This window comes from Lagenorhynchus albirostris, chromosome 19 (genome assembly GCF_949774975.1).
Source record: "Lagenorhynchus albirostris chromosome 19, mLagAlb1.1, whole genome shotgun sequence".
NCBI classification, from domain to species: Eukaryota; Metazoa; Chordata; class Mammalia; order Artiodactyla; family Delphinidae; genus Lagenorhynchus; species Lagenorhynchus albirostris.
The window spans coordinates 49,307,553-49,333,248 of record NC_083113.1 but is presented as its reverse complement, the minus strand read 5'-3'; the positions used below and the strand labels follow the sequence as shown (position 1 = coordinate 49,333,248).

The 25,696-nt window shown below is 37.8% G+C and overlaps 1 protein-coding gene across 7 annotated transcripts in view; it reads right to left on the bottom strand.

Annotated features, from left to right (window-relative positions):
• Positions 1–25,696, bottom strand: part of CNTNAP4 (contactin associated protein family member 4) — a 259,350-nt gene that overhangs the window by 20,027 nt on the left and 213,627 nt on the right. For 6 of the 7 annotated variants that reach the window (XM_060130067.1, XM_060130070.1, XM_060130071.1 and 3 more), the window contains 3 exons: positions 11,890–12,060; positions 10,949–11,167; positions 94–333 (listed from right to left, as the gene is read on the bottom strand). In XM_060130067.1, coding sequence (XP_059986050.1) covers positions 94–333; positions 10,949–11,167; positions 11,890–12,060 — 630 coding nt within the window. The remainder of the gene's footprint in view (positions 1–93; positions 334–10,948; positions 11,168–11,889; positions 12,061–25,696) is intronic. The other variant, XM_060130073.1, reaches the window with a different exon arrangement.

The following is a 25,696-nucleotide window of genomic DNA, read 5'->3' as shown; positions in this document are numbered from 1 at the left end:
CTTTTGTTTCAAATAGCTACAGAGAAAAAGAACTGTGGGAGGTTTTATTCACGTTGGATTGTCTTGCTGCTGGGGCACCCACGTCACACTCACCGTCTGAGCAGAACGGCCCTGCGTATGCAGAGGAGGTGCAGTCACAGGAGAAGCCGCTGGGCTTTTCCCTGCACTTCCCGCCGTTGTGGCACAACTTCCCGTAGCTGCTGCAGTGCCCTCTGCAGCCCGGCTCCACTCCCGGAGTCACCTTGGCTCTTTCTTCCAGGTCCAGGGCCATTCCGTTCAACTGCAGAGACCGAATGCATCCCAGAAAGCCCCTCTGTCGGGTGGCTGTTCCACCTAAAAGGGAAATACTGCAAATGCAAACACGTTCCTAGGTGTTTTGTTCAGGATTTTAAGACCACACAAAACTGAGGCCTCACAGAGGGCGGCCAAAATCATGGCCTTAACAGAGAACCACTGGAGTCTGAAGAGCCAATACACTTTTAGAAGCACGATTTGTGACAAAATAGTAGAAGAATTCAAAAAGATAAAACATTGCTTCACGTTTTTTCCCCGAAGGTTGAATTTGTTATAGATTTGTTTTCTAAAAGAGTTCTATTAAACTTTAAATTGGAGACTTTTTTTAATCAGTCTCTTTATTTTAAAGAACTTAAAGGCTCTTTCATTCAAAATAACAGTGATATGCATTGATATTCTTATGTAGAAACTAACCTTTTTCTTGCAATTTTAAATAAGCATATATTTGTGGGTAAGTGTGGTTCGTCCTTCACATTGAAACCTGATCCTGATGCCGGGACAGTTTTAATTTAGTGAGAACTATGAAGGAATCCTTGAGTTTTTCTAACTTGACTGTGCGTTGATGTGATCTTTTGGTTGTTGTCTTTTCATCAAAAACACACAGCATCAGTTTGAGCACCAGAGTATTTGCTTCTGTCAGGCATATTTCCCAGTGAATTTTTTCTAAGTGTTGGACCAATGTTCATTGTTAGAGATTCTCAACGAAATCAGGAAAGGGGATTAATGAGGACACACAGTGGTGTAACATTTATTGAATAATATATAACAACATGTATTTACCAAGTCACCCTTGAAGAGGTTTACAGTGTTTGGGTAGAATCAGACCCTGCTATTCTAAGGCAGAGGTTCTCAAACGTTAAGGAATATGAGTACTACATGGAAAGGCTTCTTAAAATACAGGGTCAGGGGCTTGTCCCAAGAAATACTGATTGTGTGGACCAGAAAAAAAGGCTGTGAATCTAAAGGGTCAACAAGCACACAGGCGAACCTGATGCAGACAGTCACTTAAAGCACTATCTGAAAGGGAATGTAAGCTCTGGGTGCACTTGCACATACACTGGTGCCCAGGAATACCATACATTAACGCTCAGAATTTGAAGGAGGAAGATAGTGTCCTAATCTAAATAATCCGGGTGGCTTACCCAGAGACAGTTAGGTGGTCTTGGGGCCTCTCAAAAGGAGCTTCATCTTTGAACAGACAATGCTGCCTCACCTCCAGGATCCTACACCTGCTCTGTACCTGTTCTCTCTTCCCAGAATGTGTTACCTCTCCCTACACGCCCACCCCCAACTTCATTTAGCTAGTTCCTAATCTAGCCTCATTTACCTAAGGTCTCCTATTCTCAGAGATTCAACAGGTTTTTTGGTTTTGGTTTTTTGTTTATTTTTTGGTATTTCAGAACCAAAATTTGGCCAGAAAGACCCTAAATAAGTACGTCTTTGTCATCATCTAGCAAGCTTTACTTTTGTACAGTGTTCCTTGTATATTATCAGTGTATCTCCATCAAAATACACATTCAATAAGGGCTATTTCAATCACACTATATCCCCAGAACAAAGAACAGTGCCTGACACATAATAGCTGTGCAACTATTATAATTATCTATAATTATGTATAATTATAACTAATTATCAATTAATATTGATAATAATTATTACTTCTCAAAGAATTTACTGTTAGTAAATAATTAACACATTCATTCACTAAACCAGCTGTACCTTAGGAGTAGTAGATGGGAGCTTGGTGCTTCAAGAGTTGAAGAGAGGTACAGCCTTTCCTCACAGGGATGTTTGGGTCCCTGGGACTGAGATTGTCGATAAAACTCAATAAATATTTCTGAATCAATTAATTCTATGTTTTTGGATAATGAAACACCAGGAAAAGGACAATAAAAGAATTTCTGAGAATTCTGAACTCATGGTACTAATGCTATTTAGTCTTATATTTCAAATGACTGTATTTAAATATCTGTATTCAAATGGCTTCAGTTGACATAATTTGTGTCTTTTCAATGAAGAATATGAAAGTCTTAAGGGTGTGGGTCATATTTTCTATTTATAAATCCAGATGAAGTATGGTACGGAGCCAGACGTCTTACAATTCCAGTTTATGTGGGCAAGGAAGAGAAGGACTTGCTTTTATCCCAGAGTTTCAGAATTGCTGACACAATTGTTTCATCCGTCCTACATTTACTCAATCTCCTGCCATCCTTGAAGTCTCTCTTCTCCCCTTACCTTGAGGACATCTTTTCTCTTCCTTCCACATCAAAGCTGCTGCTAACTCAACTCAGTAAGAAAGTCTAGGGCTCAGTCAAGTCTGTGACAGAGATTCTTTCGGTATCCTCGCTGGAGTTTTCTTTCCTGGGAAAGGAAGGCAGCCTGCAGCCTTGGTTTTAGCTTTGGCCCAGGCACTCTTTGGAGGAGGGCCAGATACAGCGAAATCTGGATTAGAGGTGTATTCCTGGTGTATTTCATGGACTTCGTGTTACAGTATTCTAAATCACAGTGTAGAGTTTATAGTACACAGTAACATTAAATCATGGCCTGTTATGCATTTGTCACTGAAACATCTACAGTCTCTCTGATTTAGGGGTTTGTCTCATTCTACCAGTGACATAATAATACCTAAATAACCCAGAGTCCAACAACTGAATAATCCATTTTCATTGGTTCCAATTCATTCATTCTTGTTTGTTTTCTGCTGTTTTGTTTCAGATGATGAGGAACTAGAGGCATAGAAAAGTCCAGGGACTAGCCCATGGGCATAGCTGAGAAATTTTAGAATAAACACATTTAGTCAGAGGCAGAGTTAAGACTAAAACCTACAGTTGGCCTTTCGCTACAAGCCCGCCCCTTTCCTCTCCATATAAGAATATGGTCAAAGAAGAAAACTTCCATTTTCTTCTCCTCAGATCACTTTTGGTTTGAATGGCATTTCAGTTGTGCAAGCTTTATTTAGCAGCTCTTTGCTGGACACTGACATTGGAGGTACAGAGTTATACGCAACTAATCGTGGTCTCAGAGATCTCACAGTCTAGTAATGGATTTAGACAGAGAGATGTGAGCACAACATGGTGTCAGTGGCAGAAACAGATACCCCGTGGAGAGGAAGGTCAGAGGATGGGGATATTAACAGGTGAAAATACACATGTAGACATGTGAAATACATGCCTAAGGAGCATCCGTAATAGCGAGACGGAAATCAACAGTTTTGTAAACAGGACTTCTTAATTCCACACTTTTAAAGAGTTAATGGTTGTCTAATCAAACAGTTCTAAACTACTTTTTTAAATTACCAAAAAAATGTAATGTCTAATTAGATATAAACATTTGCAGCACACACGTATTGAGGATTTTTACTTTACCATTAGGTTTCAAGTTAATAACCTTTTATTTTAAGATGTAACTGTTCAGGAAAACATGACTAATGTAAATACGATTGGGCCTGAAAGCTTAATTAAAGATTCCAATGACTTTTCTGGGTTAGAGTATGTCCAATTAAAATGAGTTGCAGTTTGATTAATTGATTCTGGATGTTTCTGCTGAGTTATTGTGTTTGGAACTGTCTTCCAATTAATTTTCTATCAATTTACCTGCCATACTATATCAGATATAATGGATTCCGTAACGTCACAAACACTGAGTATTCTGTGAAACAAATACCCAACATTTCTACGTGGATGAATATAACTGAATCTGTTCCCTTACATAACAGTATGGGGATACTGCACCTAAATAAGTGCACAAGGTGCTGCGTAGAGACTGAGCCCAATCCCTTTATCACATTCCACACTTTCAGGAAGTTAGACTAAGTGACAGATGCTACTGTCACAGAGTACAAGCTGGCTCTTTCCTATGCCAATTTTCCACTACTTTTGTGGCAGGAAGACCTTTCATTTTTTAATGGCAAATTATTTATGTGCTGTGCTTGAATATTACTGAGGATTAACTGGGAACAACTGTGTAATTTGCCCAGGGGCCTTAGAGGAAAAAAGAAATCAAGATCCCCACACTTCTCTTCAAAATCCAAAGTTACAGAAGCTTGTCAGAGTACAGGGGTTCTCTCTGACCAGGGTGCTGTGCAGAGAAAGGCAGGGAAGGCCCTGATCATGGGTCACCTGGGGGCAGGGAAGTGACTGGGCATGAGGGCTGGGCCACGACCAAGTCAGGGGACTGACGGGAAAAGCGGTCCTCTGTACATCACGCGTTGGACCTTCAGTCCTGTCCTTCCCAGCCATCCCCTAGGTCTGGGGAAGATGCAGTCTTGCAGCAATGATGGTATCAGTTAGTGTAGAAAGCTGTGAGCCTGGAAGCCCAGCTATAATTTTGCCATGGAATGTTCCTCACTGAGCAAAGCCCTGGGCTGGGAAGAGGAGGACTGTTTTCCCTCACGTTTAAAGAACGATCATGGTTGAAAGAGGCAGGTGGTGTAAGCAACCGTGTCACAGGCAGAAAATTCAGTCACTTTTCCCTGAACCAGAGTCAGTGGTGAGCACACGTCCCAGTGGTAGTGGCAGCAGGGAAAAATGGGTCTACTCAGACTTAAGGCCACAGCACTGTCTGGTTTGACCATACTAAGGTCTATTTCAAAGAAATGAATGTTGGTGGTATTAGTCATATTCTCTGATTTCAAGAGATCCCATCTGAATTCTGATTTTAGTCAACAGTCACTCAGATTTGCTCACTAGACACAGAAAAGTACACTGGGAGCTTCTTTGGCTAATCGTGAAAAAGACATCTCAAGGAGGGGAGAAGAAAATAATTGAAATAAATGGTATGATTACATTAAAGAGAAATGTGACTTTTATTGCACTGCACTTTGGTAATGAGGGAACATATTTACGACTACAAAAGAAAATTAGTCTGTAATAAAAATTATTCAAACATAAAGTTGTTTGGCATGCTCTTCCTGTAACTATATTTTAGCCTATCAAAAACAAACCGAAAGCAAAAAGAAAAAAATCTAGAATATATTATAATTGAGAACTTCTGCTCATCAAAAGACACCATTAACAAATGTGAAAATGCAATCCACAGAGAAAAAGGAAAATATCTGTAGTGAATTTACCTGAAAAGGACTCATCCAAAATATATAAAGAATTCTACAATTTGTTTTTAAAAGAGGACAACCCTGTAAAAATGGGCAAGAGATCTGAAGAGCCACTTCATGAAGGACGCTGCCCAAATGGCCAACAGAGATTTGGTAGAGTTTCCTGATGCTTGGCATACGCTCATTCCTGTGACCCAATAACTCCATCCCACGTGCACACCCCACAGATATACAAGCATATGTTCACCAAAAGACCAGCACAACAATGTGTTTGTAACATGCAACTTTGAAAGTATACAAACGCCCATCAACAGTAAATAAATATCTTTGTACCGGCACTGCCAGTGTCCCAAAAGCTCCCCAGGCTATATGAGTGCGTAAGTAGGTTGAAAACCAGCTTTCAGAGCTTCAATATGCTTAGAGTTCAGCATTAACCTTTGAGTATGGCATTTAGAGATTGTTTGCTCTTGACACTTAATAAATATTTGTAGATCTGATGCAGTTCAAATGCAATGCAAATGACTTGTGAGTCTGCGTCAGGAGTCCTTACTTCTCCTTCGGGCCCTGGTCCCAAAGTATCGAAATGAAGTTTGCCCCGTTTAATAACCTGTCAGTGAAAAATTTAGGCTGCAAACAAAAATTTTAGAGCTGGTTGAATGAAAATCAATTCAAGGCTAATTTAAGACGCTTCTAAGAAAAATGCTGAGTTTACAAGCCAAAACAGAAAACGACCACTGTCACAATTCAGCTTAAAAAAATGACTGATTCTTCTCTCTGCCCCATTTCCGTGGTTGGAGCATGTCTGTGGGTGTAAAGTCACAGCAGTGACTCTCAACATTGAATCCTCAGTGTTTACAAGGTCAAGGGCACATGTTAATCACACCAATCAGCATCATGTTGCTAAACTTCTTTTTTAAGGTAGGGAATAGCACCTCTGAATAGGACTATTTAACTAAGATATGTCATAAATCACACACATACAAAAAAGGATAAAGTGAGAGAACGTGAAAAGGTTGGTAAAGACCCAGTGCCATAATTTAGAACAAGAATAGAGAAAGATGGGCTACAAATAGGAGGGGAATCATCACTTTTACACTGAAAAGCAACGTAATGGTTGAGATTATTTGGGGGAAGGGAAGATGTTCATTGCATTGTTGCTACTGTTCCTCATCTGACTATCACACTACATTAATGCTAACTTTTTCATACAAGGATTTCTGTTCATTATTTTATTACTCCTTCACTTCGCATGCCATCCTACAGTTTAGATTAGTTGAAGATAGTTGTGCCAATATTGGGAACTGCAGGGGTTGTTAAAGTCCTTCTGTTATAATTCTGTGGTGTAGGCTAACACCAGCTGAATCTCCAAAACTACCTATCATTTCCTTATTCCTATTTCAGCTGCCATATAATTGTTGCCCAGCTGAATCACGTTTTTAGTCATGCTTTCTATTTATTTTTACTCATTTTGTTCAGAAGTTAAAGCATTAGTCTTGCCTCAGAGTTTCACTCTGAGATGTGAACACACTTTATGATTGGTCTTTAGGGGAGAGAGTGAAGCAAGCAATGGAGAAAAGCACATTGGGTTCTTTCATGTTATCCTATTGCAGCAGTCACTTCTGAGAGACTGCCAAAAACTCTAATCTCAAAAAAAAGTAACATCGACAAATATCATCAACATAGGTCTGGCTATGGGAGCACAGGGAGCTGGAGAAAATAATTTCATTCAAAATTAACATATATTCAAATATCTGCAACGTTCTACTTGTAGGTAAAAGTGTTAAAGATAGTATCTCAAACAAACAAATTTCTGCATTATCGAAATTTCTACTGTTTCATATTTGTAGTACTATAAAATAACTTCATTTAGTATTTGAAATATTCCACAACAGGTTTAATGTTTTGTGCTATATTTGTTTACAAACAGGAAGGTGAATTTTTGGTAAAAGCTGCTAAATGCTGGGGTAATAACATAATCTAACTTTGACAGACTGATACTAACTTGGTCTTTCAGTTTTGCCCTGTAGCTATAAAAACTGTGTTTCCACATAATTTAAAACATCATCATCATCATCATGAGTCTGAATTTAAACATTTTTATTAGGGAAAAGAAAGTGACGCTGAAAACTGTAGACTTACTCTTCGCAATTATATCTATCTCATTCATTTGTCCTGATACCTAAATACAAATGATAGTCGTTATGCACGGTTGAAAATACTGATTAGTCATAATTATTTTTTAATATGGATGGGCGAACTACAAATTAAGCTCTTGAACCTGTAAGTAAGGGAAATGAAATTGCCCTTTAAAATTTTAACCAGAAAATCAATTATATTGGATTAAAGCGGAGCCAGTCACCCAAGGATCACTGGCTCTGAGAGCAGACTTAACTCCAGCACTTTGAAAGTATTAACACACGGGCAAACAGTTTCTAAGACAATGTCCTTCTACATCTGACGTGCTGGTACAGAACATATGAACAAAGCAGCCAGATTTCCTCGTGAGAGTGTGATTACGGGGCGGGTGGAACCTCATTGAAGGAGGTGGGATATTTTCTCTGGGCTATGAAGAAAAACCAGGGGCCTTTTCCAGCCTGGCACAGGTGTGGTCTGTATTGTATATGTGGGACCAGGGGACAGCTTTAATCATGCCACAAGTTAGGATTAAGGAAGAAAACAAGAAAAGTTAACTTCAGGTGAAATTAAAGACTGAGAAATGATGTGAGTAACGCAAAGACCTTGCCAAAGGTTATTAGCAGGAGTAAAAAGAGTGAAACACTAACAGCGATAACCGACTCACTAGCAAGTGATGTGCATCTCCATGGAAAATATGTCCTAACTCTCTTTATCACCATTTCCCCTTTAGCCCGTGCCACCACGATCTCTCATGGGGACTAACGCCGTGGCCTGCTTCTACCCTTTCCTTCCATCCATTTTCCTCACAGCAGTAAGAGAGAACATGGAAAACGTAAATTAGACCATGCCACTCGTCTGATGCTTTAGAACAAAATCCAAATTCCTCACCATGGCCTTTGCACCATCCTCCTCTCACACCAATTCTCTCCTCAGCCACCACGACTTACTCCTTAACTTCTGAGAAGTTCATTCCCACCGCCTGGAATTCTCTTCCTTCGGATATTCCCAGGGTTCCCTCTTCTGCTTCATCTGGCCTCTGTTCCAATGTAAGGTCCTCAGAGAGACTTCCATGAACACCCTACTTGACATAGAAGCCCCCCAAACCAAATTGTTGCCTGATGCCTTACTTTTTACTTTATTGTATTTATCATTACCTGAAACTTTATATACATACACACACACATACAGACATATGTGTGTATGCATGCCTGTGTGTGTATATGTAAATTGTTTTTATATATATTTATATACATATTTTTTTTATTCTGTCTTAGTTTTTACTCTTTTATTGGCTGCCTCTTGTCTCTTCCACTGAGACATACTCTTACGAAGGCAGAGAACTACTTTTGGTCTCGGTAGTGCTACATTAAACTAGCTGTAATTATTACTAGTTTTTTACTACTTTTCACCCACTTTATGCTAATTCAGTATAACCTTTTAACTATAATTTAAATTCTATTGAATCTTCCCACAGGGGAAAGGTATTTTCATCTAGAAATAAAAAAAAATGCTGATTTGTTTGATAGTAATGTTGTAAATTGACAAATTACTATTTTGTCTTGTACGTATTATTCTATTAGCTTGTTTGGGGCCCTTTCCTAAGAGTGGTTCACTCTTGCAGTAGAGGTGAAGATGAAAACAGACCCTTATGTGGCCTCTTGACAGCCAACAATGTGCCTCTACCTAAGGCTGCAAGCCTTTTTTTTTTTTTAACATGAGTCCATCTTTAATATTATCACATTAACCACTTCAATTTGCTCAGTTACCTATGAGTAGGAAGGAGGGAACTGTATAAAGAGATTTTTATTAATAGATGTAACTTTTTTTTCAGAGATCTTTCTTTCTGCCTTTCCTTTTTAATTTTCAGCAACTTTAACTTAAACATAAGAAAGATTTCAGTTTTTAAAACTTTCAAGTAACACAATCATCCTTGAATTTAACACATGTAGGAATGTCAAAAGCCTAACCAACTGCCTCATAAAGATGAAGTCTCTTAGATCTTATTAAAATTATAACACATGACTGATGGCAAAAGACTCAAGTCTGTTCGAACACACAGTTGTGTGTCATAATAGTACTTCTATTCATTAAAACTACCTGAAACCAAATTAAGGCTAGGATTCCCATCAGACACAATATATAGTGACTCCATTTCTATGAAGTTAAAATTCATACGAAGAATGAAAGGTCATGCACAGGCAAACTACAGCAGATTTCACTGAAAAATTCGAGGACTGTTTCAGCCTTCTCAATTTCTAAGAATGGTAAGGCTATTTCCTAGATCCTGACAGATTTGAAATTGCCATACCTTTTCTTGCGGCCATCTCTTATTTTTCGTAACTCAAGAAATATCTATGTCAATTTCCTGACTGAGCTCCTAGCATGTTATTGAAAGAAAAGTTATGCATTTGTTTTCATGATTTCTTTGTGATTTCCATACCCTTAAATAAGCTTCATCCTTTGCAGTGAAAGAGAATAAAACAAGGCTGTTAAGCAAGAGAAGATGTAATGGGGATCTGATGAGAATTTTGTCCTAAAACATAACTCTTACAAGTGCTTGAAATATAACTTCTGATAATTTACAATTTATCCTGCTTGACAGCATTGCTGTGTCCTCATTTACACTAAAATGTACGAAAAGTGATCAAGGCATAATTCCTTGAACTTCATGGTCAATAAGTTCTGTTAAGTAATTAGCAGAGATGTAAAATAAAACAAACACACCCAGAAGGATTCTGCTATCAAGTCTCTAAAATACCAAGTGAATGTATTTAGAAAATAAAGGAACAATGTTTGGATATAAATATGAAGTAGGTGGTCACAAGACATGAGAAAAACAGGGAAAATAAGGGACACCAGAAGAACTGGTGAAACTGGTCAAATCATGGATCCTACACCCTTTGCTCGTGCTTTTTTTTTTGCCCCGCTATTGGCCTGTTTTACACAGGGGTCACTGGTTGGCATCAGCTGGATTTATAAGGAGGGTTCTTCCACTTCCTGGGGAAAAGAGGTAAACATTTCCAATATTATATTAAAGATATTAATATTAAAGAAAAACTGAAACAAGCCACATAATCTGTAATAATAAGAATGTTTATGTTAAATTTATTCAGTGCTGTAGGTCAATTATATCTCAATAAAATGGGAATGGAATAAAAGAATGCAGGTTTAGGCATCAGTCAAACACAAATTTGAATTTCATTTATTAGGTGGATTCCTGAAGACAGGTCATTTCAGCTCCCTGAAACTCAGTTACCTCGTCTGTAAAACAGAGATAATACCCATTTCACAGGTCGGTTACGAGGAAGTAACAGAACACCTGGCGCAGCCTGGAACATAGGTTCTCAATAAACGGTGATTTGGTGGTGGTGTTATCATGATCTTATAGTTGGTGTTATATTTTATTTTGGCCCATCTCTGCACTTACATCATGCAATGAAAGACAAACTCCCTAAAAGCAGGACTTACCCACAAAGAGCTGACTGTTGAGCTGCAGGAGGACATGCCCATCAGCCGGAGCGGGCTGCGTCCTTGGTGAGAGCTGATCCACTTGAACAGATGCCTCTCTCGTGTTCCTCTCAACCCTAACGTGGTGCCACTGGTTGTCGCTGAAGTGAGTGGGTGACTGCACCGAGATTTCAAAAGGCCCATTCCCCACATCGAATGAAAATGTCACGACTGCAGGAGCTGGAAATGTCAGACATGAAGATTGTTTACGTTAGTCCCCGTGGTGGAGAGCTGAGTCTTCAATAGACTCAGGAATAGCACCATAGCATCAACGGTCACTAAACATGAAGACAATGGTTTGAACTCTGTGGAAGGAGCCGTTGATGTCGGCACAGAATAGATGTGGAATGAGACAGTAAAATGCATTTGTATTTTGGGGAAAGAATGGATTCTAAGAAATTCATCACCAGAGTTAATTTTTCATGGTGATAAAAATGAAAGCTATTTAGCCAGGGCAAGAAAACTAAACAGCATCTGGCATTTTATATAAAAATAATTTTGACAGTGATTCAAAGTTTATTTAATTTCAAAAGCATGCAATATGCATTTGATATCAAAATACTAATAGCAGTCTAAGAGGATATCAAAACAATACAGCTGGTTGATTTAATTAAGTAATTTTGAAATTAACTGAGAATTTGGATTTTTAAAAATTTTTAATGTTTTGAATTTAAAAGACTTAAGTTGGTTCTAGAGAAGACTAGTAATTTCCCCAAATTATTATATATGTTAAATATCAAGTAATTTTCTTGCAAAAATGCTATCTTAATATCATAGTTTTTTTCAAAAGGACACAATGAAAAGATTCAGCTGATAAAGTAGAAACATAGTACTTTAAAAATTAGTTAAAGACTTTACTCCTAAATAGAATCCCATAGACTTCTAAGGAAAAGAAGACTTACAGCGTAGCTCTATCCGTATAAAATCAGTAATCCCCAGGTTCTCTAAAAATACCCCAGATGAAGCTGTTGTCTTAAAAAAGAAAGACACGTCTGCACTAAGTTCTCCGTGGAAAGTAGGAAAATGAAGGTATGAAGCCTCAGTATTGAAGGAAGCTGAATTCCAAAATAACCCTGTTTTTTTTTTAAAGGGAAAAATAAGAAAGGAAAAAAAATTCATAAAATAAATGACATAATTACATTTTCTTTTTTTTTGCAGTTTTACTCTTAAAATATTGCTAATTTACACAAAACTGCTTTTCTTTTGTCTGTTAATTATACAGTATACAAGACGTGAAAACATGATTGGAGATTTTACAAGGGTTGAAATTCTGGATTCCTTCCAACATGGGAGAGGAATGATCACTGCAGTAACAGTCTGAAAGTTATATTTCATATAAGGAAAATAACCTGCAGCCTAAATACCAAAGCATTATGATAAGATCTGCCAAACATTAATAGACATTTTTTTATAACTTGAAAATTTAAACACCTACATTACTTTGAATAACAAAAACTCTACAGAAGCTCAAAGTGTTTTTTGTTCTAATACTTCTAACATACCTTACAGAGTTACACCACCAACTAACTGTTTTCATTAATGGGTTTTGTGATTTTCTAAACTGAGATTGGCAGTCAAAATATTCTCATCTAATTAAAGATCAAGACACTACTTACTCTGTGCTATGCTGATATGCTCATGAAAATGCTCTTTTCATTCAAAACTATCTTTTATTTTGCTTATAATAGTGAAGTAGGAAAAGGGTTCTCAACATTTTTTTAAATGCTCAAAATAAGGAGAACATGTTTAAAAACTGTAGTATAAAGTAAGACATCTACAAAAATTATGTGGACTATAAAGTAAATTATAATTTCTGTCCAAATACAACTTCTTATTTTCACCTTCCCATTCATTTTTTGGTTACATCTACAAGTTTCTACAAGTTTTCATTTGAAAAAAATATTCTCGGTCTTATAAAAACAAAGCATGGAAAAGAAAATACACATGCAGTGGCATGAAGTGATGGAAGTGAAATCCAACTGGATACACGTGGTTGATGAAAAGCATTATCGGAGAAACGAACTACGCATTGCCGCTGCCACCAGCAAGTTGTCGACACATCAAAAATAAATATACATCTTCAGTTTTAAGCAACAGCCATCATATGTACTCACAACACTGAATGAAATTCTACTAAATGACCTTCCTGGAAGAAAGACGTATTGATCCTCTGAAGTTAGAACACAGGAATTTCAAAACAACGTTTTGTTATGTTAGCAGAGAACAGACACCTCGTTAAGTTAAAAGTCACGAACTTGACTTGGCTTCTATTTGTTCCTTAGATTATGATTTATTTTCTATAAATTCTGGATCCAAACAAACGGTGCTTACATCTATTGTATTTTTTCCTGTATGTCCTATGGACCTGATTCAAAAGTCAATCCTCAGCTCATATGTGGACAATTTTAGAGCTGAGTTTATTCAGCTGCGAATATACTTAGAGGGCTTTTTTTCCCCCCTACATCCAAATGAAACTGTGTATTTTCTGAGTATGTAAAACTTTGCCCTTATTTCCATTCTACAGCTATTTCCGTGCCTAGACATTTTGCTCTCTACGAAAGACAGCAAGCAAAGCAAAATATCAAGCCAGGGGTAATAACACATTAGTGTTCTTAAAAGTTTTTACCTGACCTATTTTTAGAAGGAATTAAATGCCTTTCTGTTGAAATGTGTGAACATTAAAATAAAGCTGTAACTTTAAATTATGGAGTATTATTAAATCTTGCTCATCTGGAGTGATTACTAAGAGGAACCCTCAGAATTACTTAAAGGTCTAAATTAGATATTATTACTATAAGAACACAATATCCCACTTGTTTCATTTTTATATCACAACTAACCCAATAAAGCATCGTACAGAGGGCTTCAGGGAACGGGCTGAAACAGGAACAATTCTTTGAATTGCTGCTATTTTTACAATGAATGCTTCTACAGTAATGAAAACAATTTATTACCTTAGGTAGTTTAAACACTCACACACACATAGAACCACATTTATCTAGTTAGCAAACCTTATTTTACAGACTCACAATAGGTAAAAAAATGAAGTAAGATCACTTTATTGAATTAAGAAATTGCTGCTAATTCACAACAACTATAAAGACAGGAAAGGCCAATATTTCCAAATGATAGCTCAGCTCTTTACAGACTGTGCCAGGAAGCACCCAGGAGGCTCTGGGCTGCCTCTGAGAAAGGAGGGGCAAAAAAGCGGAAGCAGAGCAGAGCCCAGCAGGCAGACACCAGCCAGAAGCGGCAGGTCTTCTGAAGAGAGGATTTCATGGCTGGGGTGGATTAAAAATCCCTCAGCTACGCCTGGAGCAGACCAGAATGCAATCACTTACTATATGAATGCTCTTTATCTTCCCAACAAAATGCCATTTGCAGCAACATGGATGGACCTTGAGATTATCATATGAAGTGAAGTAAGTCAGAAAGAGCAAGACAAATAGCATATGATATCACTTATATGTGGAATCTAAAAAATGATACAAATGAACTTATTTACAAAATAGAAACAGATGCACAGAAACAGAAAACAAATTTATAGTTACCAAAGGAGAAATGTGGGGTGGGGGAGGATAAATTAGGAGTTTAGGATTAACATATACACACTACTATATATAAAACAGATAATCAATAAGGACCTACTGTATAACACAGGAAACTCTACTCAGTATTCTGTAATAACCTATATGGGAAAAGAATCTGAACAAGAATAGCTATATATATATATGTGTATGTTAAAAAACCATGATGCATTATTCTAAGTAATTATTACTAATAATTAATAAAAGTAATTAATAATTAGTATATTCTCAATTACATTCAACATAAGGTACTAGAGATTTGGAAAGATTCTTTCAGGGATACCACTTACTTATTAACTTTCCAGAATTCAAAAGAAATTGTAATGAAAAACGGGACCCATATGGTTTTTTACATAGAAAAGGAAGATGTACTAAGTATTTAATTCCATACATAAAGTAAAAAGAGCCCGTATAGGAAAATTAACTTAGTAGAATATTAAGATTACAAGTAATTTTTAAAATACCTGTTTTGCTAAACTTTTATTTATATCATTTATTAATGATAATGATTCTCCTTTTAAAAGTAACAGATTTATAGAGACAGAAAGTAGATTAGTTGGCTGGGAAGATGGAAGGATTGAAAGATGACAGGGGCTAAGAGGTGAAGAGTTCTTTTTAGGGTAATGAAAATGTTCTAAATTGATTACAGTAATGGTTACACAATGCTATGAATATACTAAAAGTCACTGAATAGTTCACTTTACATGGGTGAATTGCATGGGATGTGAATTATATCTCAATAAAGATGTTTAAAAAAAGGACAGTATTTGAAAAATCTGGTTTTTTTGTTGTTTTTTTTTTTTTTAAAGAAGATGTTGGGGGTAGGAGTTAATTAATTAATTAATTAATTTTGGCTGTGTTGGGTCTTCGTTTCTGTGTGAGGGCTTTCTCTAGTTGTGGCAAGCGGGGGCCACTCTTCATCACGGTGCGCGGGCCTCTCACTAACGCGGCCTCTCTCGTGGCGGAGCACAGGCTCCAGACGCGCGCAGGCTCAGTAGTTGTGGCTCACGGGCCCAGTTGCTCCGCGGCATGTGGGATCCTCCCAGACCAGGGCACGAACCCGTGTTCCCTGCATTAGCAGGCAGATTCTCAACCACTGCGCCACCAGGGAAGCCCCAAATCTGTTGTTTTTAAGACATTGTTTTACTTTTAAAATCAAAATGCATATGACACGCTAAAACTACCTTTCCTTCTTTTTCAAAACCACTTATATGAAGTATGATTGACATGTAAAAAGCTGTACATATTCAGTGCATACAACCTGATGAGTTTAGTAACACTACCTTTCTTTTTTTTTATTTTTTTAAAATTTTATTTATTTATTTTTGGCGGCTTTGGGTCTTCGTTGCTGCGAGTGGGCTTTCTCTAGTTGCAGCAAGCGGGGGCTACTCTTCACTGTGGTGTGCAGGCTTCTCGTGCGGTGGCTTCTCTTGTTGCGGAGCACGGGCTCTAGGCACGCAGGCTTCAGTAGTTGTGGCACGTGGGCTCAGCAGTTGTGACTCATGGGCTCTAGAGCGCAGGCTCAGTAGTTGTGGCGCACGGGCTTAGTTGCTCCGCGGCATAGTGGGATCTTCCCAGACCAGGGCTCAAAGCCATGTCCCCTGCATTGGCAGGCGGGTTCTTAACCACTGCGCCACCAGGGAAGCCCCCAACACTACCTTTCTTAAAAGTGAATAAAATAAAATGAAATACAGAAATGCAAAGGCAAGGGATAGTTTGCTAGTCAAATGAATCTTTCTGAGCACTTAATCATTTTAAAAAGCTGGAAATATGGGTTTCTTTAATGAAAACTTTTATTTTGAGATAACTGTAGATTTTCATGCAGTTGTATGAAATAATAAAGATTCTGTGTACCCTTCACCCAGTTTCCAACAATGATAACATCTTGCAAAATTGTGGTACAATATCACAACCAGGGTACTGGCATTGATACAGTTAAGATGCAGAACATTTCCATCACTGCAAGTATTCCTTAGCCTTCCCTCTTAAAGCCATACCCTCTTCCATCCTGCCCTCAACCCCTCCTTAACCCCAGCAACCACTAATCAGTTCTCCCTTGTCATTTGAAAAATGCTCTACAAATAAAGGCATACAGTACGTAGCCTCTGAGAGTGACAATTATTTCACTTATGACTCTCTGAAGATTCACACAGCTTGCTGTTATGTCAATAGTTCATTCCTTATCTGCTGAGTAGTATGCCATGGCATGGATGTTCCACAATTTATTTAACCATTCACCTGTTGAAAGACATCTGGGTTGTTTCCAGTTTTCAGCCATTAGAAATAAAGCTGCTATGAACATCCAAGTACAGGTTTTTGTACAAATGTAAGTTTTCAGTTCTCTGGGATAAATGCCAAGGAGTACAATCACTGAGTTGTATGAGAGTTGCATGCTTGTTTTCTATGAAACTGTCAAGAGTTCCCAGAGCGGCCATATCATTTTACATTGCCACCAGCATGTATGAGTGATCAGTTTCTCCACATACCTACCAGAATTTTGTGTTGTCACTATTTTCTTTTTTAATTTTAGCCATTCTGAAAGGTGTGTAGTGATCTCTCATTGTGGTTTTAATATGCGTCTGCCCAGTGGTTAATGACTTTGAGTATTTTTTCAGGTGTTTAATTGCCACCCGTATTCCCTACTTGTTGAAATCTCTCTTCATGTCATTTACCCATTGCGTTCCTGGCTTGCAGATGGTTGCATTCTCACCATGTCCTCACATGGCCTTTCCTCTGTGCACAGGTGGAGAGAGAGAGGGCTCTCTGATGTCTCTTTGTCTTCTTATAAAGACATGAATCCAATCAGATTAGGGACCCATGCTTATGACATCATTTAACTTAAATTATCTCCTTAAAGACCCCACTGCCTAATACAGTCCCATTGGGGGTTAGGGCTTCAACATATGAATTTTGGGGGTGGGGAACAATTCATTTCATAACATCCATACTTTAATTGGACTGCTGCTTCTTTTTTCATTGTTGACTTTTGAGGGGTCTAGTATCTCTAGTATCTCTAGATACTAGTCCTTTGTCAATTCTCAGCCCACATCTTACTTAAACCTATCAGCAACAATTAATGATTGATTATTTTCCTCTCTTTGAAATATGCTCTTCATTTGGAGTACAGGATACCAGCACTCATTTGCCTTTCTCATTAGTGGTATCATTCTCAGTTTCCTTTCTTTCTTCTTCCTCAACTCCCCAACCTATCAGTGTGGGAACGTCTCAAGGCCCTGTCATTATACTGCTCCACCCACAATAACTCCTGCGGGCCATTTCATGGCTTTTAAATATGCTGCTGACTTATAAATATACAACTGAAGCCTGGAACTCTCAAACTAACAACTCCACATCTCTATGTGAATGTCTAAGAGCATCTCAGCATTAGTATGTTCAAAAACAGAATTCTTAACACTCCTCTGCAACTCCTTGACCCCAGCAGCAATTTCCTCCATCTCAGTTAGTGCCAATTCCATGCCTCTAATTGACTGTGAGACCAAACACCTTGGTATCATTCTTGACTACTCCTTTTGCAACCTACATCAATCCAACAGCAAATGTGATTGCTTCTCCTTTTGAACAATACACGTTACCACTATCATCACTGTGTCCATGGTCCAAGCCATCACTATCCCTCAGCTGTTGGTGATATGCTCATCAGCTCTACCCTGTTCAGTCTCACTAAAGCATAAGTTAGACCACACTGCTCCTCCTCCCAAAATTCTCTCCTGTTTTCCATTCTCATTCAGGTTGAAAAATAAAGACCTTTCAAAACCCTCAGTGATCTGACCACCAGTTTCCTCTCTGACTTATACCCTTCTCCTCTTTGCACACTCTGCTCCGAACATACGGGCTGTTTTGCTGTTCCATGACCATATCAGCAACAGTCCCATTTCTGCGTGGATACTCTGGCTTTCCCCGCTGTGTAAAGTACTTTCACAGATACTCACATGCCTTGCTCTCTTATTTCCCTCAGATTTTTATTCAAATGCCACCTTTATAGTGAGCACCTAATAACCATCATATTTTAAATGCTCAATCCCACCCCAGTCCTCTCTCAGCTGCACTGCCTTCACAATACTTATGAGTGTCCGTCACACCGGATTACTTATTTGTTGTCCATCTCCCCCACCTCAGGAGAACTTGAGCTCCGAGAATGAAGATCTTCTTCTCTATTTATTTTTGCCTATTTCGTTCATTGCTGTTTCTCTCTCTCCCTGTCAGTCTCAATGTGGGGAAAACATGGTGCAGTGTATGGGCTCAATAGATATTTGTTGAATGAAATTATAAGATTCTCTGTGTCATAACAGCAATCAGAAAGCTTAGAGTAATCACGCCCAGTTTGGTTGTATCATATGTATCTCATAAATATACTCAAATTCTTTGGTAAACAAGTAGAAAGAGGAAGGTAAAGAGAGGAGACCGAGGAGAAAGAAGAAAGAAGAAAAGCAAGAAGATGAGGGCGTTAAAAGGGTGGAGAAACTTTAAGAAAATTAAATAAAGGAAACCCAAGGAAAGAAAACAAAATGAAACACAAGAACGTAAAAAGAATTTATTAATGGTGAAGGATTATCAGATATAGTGGAGCTTGCAAAATTATATGATTATCTGTTAAAATGGAATTGATCCTCATTCTTTTTAATGGTTTATATGTAGTCTGCCAAATGGAACAGAACTCTGTCAATGGAAGAGAAATTAACCAAATCACTAGTCAATAGCTTTTTCCAGTCTAAGAATACAACTTCTGCAAAGTTATTTATTGCCTACATGCACCTTTGATTATTTAATGCATTCTGGGCAGCTGTGATTTCTCAGACAGCTGAACAAGTCGATGCAGGCAAAATGAAGAAACCAATTTCAATGACAAGAGTCTAAGAAAAAGAAACTTAGACCAATCTTTTCTAACCATGTAGGTTTTGAGGGTGCCTTGGTGAGACATAAAATTTCAACACAATGAATTAACTGAGAAGAAATACATTTCATAAAATTGGCTGAAAAATTCAAATGCCAAAGAGTTAAAAATACAACCTTGTCCAGAAAAACAAATTGAGAGCAGAAATTTAGATCACGCTTACAACTCTTTAAACCGATTATAAAATGCAGGGATACATTTTACCACATCACAGCCTATTTCAGGAAAAATTAATACCAGCACACAAGACTGAGATGCATCCTTGTTAAGTACTGACCTATAAGGATAACTATTCCTTAAGTTATTCTGTCAGAAAAAGCAAATCACCTCAAGCTGGAAAAGTCAGTTTGGCCTCAGAATTTCCCACAGCAACATTAAAAACTAGAAGATACAGGAGGACTGTCCACAAATTTCTGAAAGAAAATGTTGCCAGCCTAACTTTTTTTTAAGCATTAAGGTAACAGATAGACCTTGTCAAATTTGAAAGAATTCTTAGAATAAAGCACATACAAACTCTTTTGGGGGAAAATAAAAATAAAGCATTCCTTCATAATGAAATATAGTCTATCAAAAGATACCTAGAGGGCTTCCCTGGTGGCACAGTGGTTGAGAGTCCGCCTGCCGATGCAGGGGACACGGATTCGTGCCCCGGTCCGGGAAGATCCCACATGCCGCGGAGCGGCTGGGCCCGTGAGCCATGGCCGCTGAGCCTGCGCGTCCGGAGCCTGTGCTCCGCAACGGGAGAGGCCACAACAGTGAGAGGCCCGTGTACCGTAATAAATAAATAAATAAATAAACAGCCATACAAATAATAGCATAACTAACAAAAATTGGGATGTGGGGGGAGAAAAAGACGAGGAAGGAACAGAGGAGTGCTAATTTTCCCATTTTTCAGAATAGATCAATGCTATCTAAAATTTAAAACAACTTGAATATAAAACCAAGTGACTCTATAACCTTTAAAATTTTTATAATTTTTTTAAGTTTAGCAAGATCATACAAGCTGAATATATATTTATTCAATATATAAATAATATAAAGCAATCCTTACAGCTTCTTTCTCTGTCAATTTTAGTTAATAAAGTTTTGCAAATTTATTTCTAAATCTCTTCTTCTATTCTTCTGTCTAGAACAGTGCTTCTCAACCTGGGGCTATTTTGCACCCCAGGGAACATCTGGCAATTTCTGGAGACATATTTGGTTGTCACAACTGGGGAGGGTACTACTGGCACCTAGCAGGTAGGGGCCAGGGATACTGCTAAATGCCCTACAATGCACAGGACGGCACCCCACCATCACAAGGAATTACTCAGGCCAAGTGTCAAGAGTGCCAAGGTTGGGAAACCCGCCACTAGCGCTATTTAGAAATGTATGGAATAAAGCTCACTGGTATTAAACATTATTTCTGAGTTGTGTGACTCTTGGTGATTACTGTAGTCTTTCCTTTGACATTTCTGTATATCTTAAAATGTTAGAATGACTTCATATCAATTGTCATTAATATTTAAAACAATGAATACAGGTATATACATGTAGAATCTTGTCACAAAAAAATATTACTGTAGTTCTGAGAATTATCAGGATTCCCAGTCTCAAAAAAAATGGAAATCTTTTGAAAGTGTTAGAAAGAATGTTTGTTGCCCCACATTTGGGAAGTTTCTTGAATATCAGTTACTAGCTAGTGATGTAAATCTTTTCAAAAGAACACAAAACAAAAAGCAAAACAGGGGGCTTCCCTGGTCGCGCAGTGGTTGAGAGTCTGCCCGCCGATGCAGGGGACATGGGTTCGTGCCACGGGTTCGTGCCCCGGTCCGGGAGGATCCCACATGCCGCAGAGCGGCTGGGCCCGTGAGCCATGGCCGCTGAGCCTGCGCGTCCGGAGCCTGTGCTCCGCAACAGGAGAGGCCACAACAGTGAGCGGCCCGCGTACCGCAAAAAAAAAAGCAAAATAAGTCATAAGATATTTTTCTTTCTTCAAGAAGTAGTATTTCAGTTTTATAAAAACACTGTCTTATTAAAAGAGTGAAAAATCAAAAGTATTAAGTAAAATCGTGTGCTTATTTGAAAGCACTTTCACTGCCTCAAGCCCAGGTACATGAATGAGAAATGGCTCAGGATGGTACTAAACGTCCTTTGTACTTTGTGATTTTTAAAATTCAGAATAAGTCTTTCAAAATATAAACTCCTTTAATTAAAAGTATATATTTGCATATCATTTAATTGCTTATACAATAAAAAACTTATTCCTGTTCTCTCACGAGTAACTCCAAGCTATAGGTTTCTCGAGCTGTGTATGATAGATCATTCTCATTCTTTCATAAGCTGCTATTTATTGATTATCTTTCATGTAACAGGTAATGTACTAGGTGTCAGGAATACAATAATAAATGAGCAATGGACCTGCTCTTGAGAGGCTCAGAAATAATTAAAAGCCAGTATGAGAAGTATATCTTCGTAATTTACTGAACATTCTTTGAAAGTGTAGGTAAAGTCCTCTAGAGACCTGTGGAAGGCTTCATGTAGGAAGGGTGTGAATGTGAGTGTGGATGGTTTCAGTAAAAGGATTGGAGGTATGTTGCAGATGAAGGAAAGAAAGCAAGTGAAGAGGAAATGGAGCCAGATGCCATCAGTGGTCGATGAATTTTCTCTGTGCTGCAGGGCCTGCAGAAACAGGGGAAGTTCCGTGTAGGTATCCTCCTGATTGATGTCAAATACCGTATGCTAACACATATATATGGAATTTTAAAAAAAAATGTCATGAAAAACCTAGGGGTGAAACAGGAATAAAGACACAGACTTACTAGAGAATGGACTTGAGGTTATGGGGAGGGGGAAGGGTAAACGGTGACAAAACGATAAAGAGGCATGGACATATATACACTACCAAACGTAAGGTAAATAGCTAGTGGGAAGCAGCCACATAGCACAGGGAGATCAGCTCGGTGCTTTGTGACCGCCTGGAGGGGTGGGATAGGGAGGGTGGGAGGGAGGGAGACGCAAGCGGGAAGAGATATGGGAATATATGTATGTATATAACTGATTCATTTTGTTGTGAAGCTGAAGCTAACATACCATTGTAAAGCAATTATACTCCAATAAAGATGTTAAAAAAAAATAATAAAAAAACATTTAACCCCGGGGGTCAATACTACTACGCTTTCTCCTTAGTGTGAGGGGAGAGTTCTGAAGGTAACGCAACTACAATTGACATGCTCTCCAATAATTTTTAATGCATGCTGAAGTTGAAGAATTATTGGTCTAGAGCAGCGCTCCCCAACCTTTTTGGCACCAGGGACCGGTTTCGTGGAAGACACTTCTTCCACGGATGGGCGGTGGTGGGGAGGGACGGTTCAGGCGGCAATGCAAGCGATGGGGAGCAGCAGATGAAGCTTCAATCGCACGCCTGCCGCTCACCTCCTGCTGTGCAGCCCGGTTCCTAACAGGCCGCGGACCAGTATCAGTCCGCGTCCTGGGAGTTGGGGACCCCTGGTCTAGAAGACTTCTGATGGCACCTCAAAAATGAAGACGGTCCCACTGCTCCCAGGAGAGTGAGCAGAAAGGAAAATATATGTACGAGCCCTCCTAGTTACAATCTTTCTATTAACTGTAAACCCAGATGTTTTCCCGTGATTCTTTCCGTTGACCCTTTGTCTCTAAAGTTAGTAAAAGTCAGAAACATATTCAGTAAGCTCCTAGGAGTATCCTGGAGAATACCCATGTTACTAAAATCTTTACCAGTCAGTTTCTTTGTTTTATTATTCTTTTACAATTTCAGCCATTCTAATAGTTATATATTGGTATCTCCTTGTGGTATTATTGTACATTTCCCTAACGACTAATGATGCTGAAAACCTTTTTATGTGTTTATTTGGAATCTGTATATTTTACCTGACAAAATGTATGTGCAAATCTTTTGCCCATTTGTTAATCTGAATTTTTCTTTAATTGCACTGTTAGAAAGTTCTTCATATATCCTGGATACTAGCCTTTATCAGATATGCGCCTTGCAAATATTTTCTCCCCATGTGTGGTTCTTCTTTCCATTTTTAAAAAATTAAGTTATATTGGAGTATAGTTGATTTACAATGTCGTGTTAGTTTCTGCTGTGTCGCAAAATGAATCAGTTATACATATACATATATCCACTCTTTTTTAGATTCGTTTCCCATGTAGGTCATTACAGAATATTGAGTAGAGTTCCTTGTGCTACACAGTAGGTTCTTATTAGTTATCTATTTTATATATAGTAGTGTGTATATGTCAATATCAATCTCAATCCCAATGTCATTTTAAAAGCAGTTTTGAATTTTGGTGAAACCCAACTTATCATTAAAAAAATGTATGGATCATGTTATCGATGTTGCATCTAAGAAATCTGTGCCTAACCTAAGGTCACTATGATTTTCTTCTATATTTCCTTAGAGAAGTTTTATAGTTTGTGGGTATACATTTAAGTTTGTGATTGAGTTAATTTTTATATGCAGTTTGAAGTATGGGATGAAATTCTTTTATTGTTTTTGTTTTTGCAAATGGATTCTAAGTGTTCCAGCACTGTTTCTTGAAGAGGACTATTCTTTCTCCCTTGAGTTGCCTTATGTGCATATGTATGTGTGTGTGTATACATATACCTATTCTACTCCATTAATTGATTTGTCTATCTCGATATCAATGTATACTGATTTGAATTGTGTAGTTTTGCAACAAGCCTTAAAATCAGATAGCTGTCTCCAATTTTGTTTTTATTATTCAAAATGTTTTAGCCAATCTAGTTTCTTTGCTTCCCCCTATACATTTTAGAATAAGCTTGCCAATTTCTGCGGAAAAAGAAAGTGCCTGCTGGATTTTGACTGAGAGTGTATTCAATCTGTGCATCAATTTGGGGAAAATTGACATCTTAACAAAATCAAATCTTTCAATCTATGAGTATTACATTTTTATTTAGTTCTTTAATTATTTCTCATAAATGTTATGTATTTTTGTTACGTTTATACCAAATTATTTCATTATTTTTGGTGCTGCTCTAAAAGGTACTTTTAAAATTTCAATTTAAAGTTTTTCATTATTAGCATATAGAGATATAATTTATTTTTTGCATATTGACCTTGCATCCTGTAATCTTGCTAAACTCACTTACTTTTTTACAAATTCTTAAGAATTTTCTACCTAGAAAACCATGTCTTTAGCAAATAGAGACATTTTATTTCTTCCTTTCTGATCTGTATGACTCGACTTCCTTTTCTTGACATACTACATGTGCTAGGACCAACAGTATGATATTGAATAGGAGAGGTGAGAACAGATCCTTGTCTTGATCCTGATTTTAGAAAGGAAGCATTAAGTCTGTGACTATTCAGGATAGTCATATTTTCAGATTTTCACAGATGCCTTTTGAAACACTGAGGAAGTTTTTTTAAGTTCGTAGTTTTTATCATAAGTAGGATGTTGAATTCTGCCGTTTACTTTTCGCATATTTTTCAAAAAATGTATTTCCATATTCATAAATAAAGAAATTCTTTAAGGTCAACAATATTTACTAAGTTTTATATCTGCAGCACAACTTTAAAGGGGACTTTATCATTCATATCTTTTGTGCTTTTGGTAAAACACCTAACGATATTATCTATGACTTCTGACATTAAGCAATAATAGCAGTAGTAACACAAAATTTTATACCCATCTACATTTAAAACAATGAAAAGAAAGACTTGGAGTTAGGAGCAAGTTCATATCTGGTACCTGTAGGTCTCACTCATTTTTGTTTATTTGTCCTGCTTTCTCAAGGCTTCTGTCTTCTTTCCTAGAAAAACATGGCTAGATATGAAATTTTCAACATCTCTGGTTTGTGTGATAAATCCAAAATATTATTTTTTTATTTTCATCTTTCCATTTTTCTGTTCAAAGAAAATCTAAAAATTCTGTGTCTCAATGAAGGGTACTAGCATTCTTATTGTCTCAACAAACGGTGCTACCTGCTTTACTCAAGTCAGGAGGCTGGAGATCATCCTCACAGCTTTTCACCCCACTCCCGTCCAAATCATACTGAACTTACCTCCCTAATTGAGCCCCTTATTTAAGCCCCTTGACAACTATTGCCTAGTTCAAGCCTTCATCATTTTCCTTGTCTTACTTCAAAGGTCACCTTCCTGTCTTTAGGTTTGTAACTGATTTCCATGCTTTCAGTTGGATCATAAGAATTAAGCTAAGTCTTAA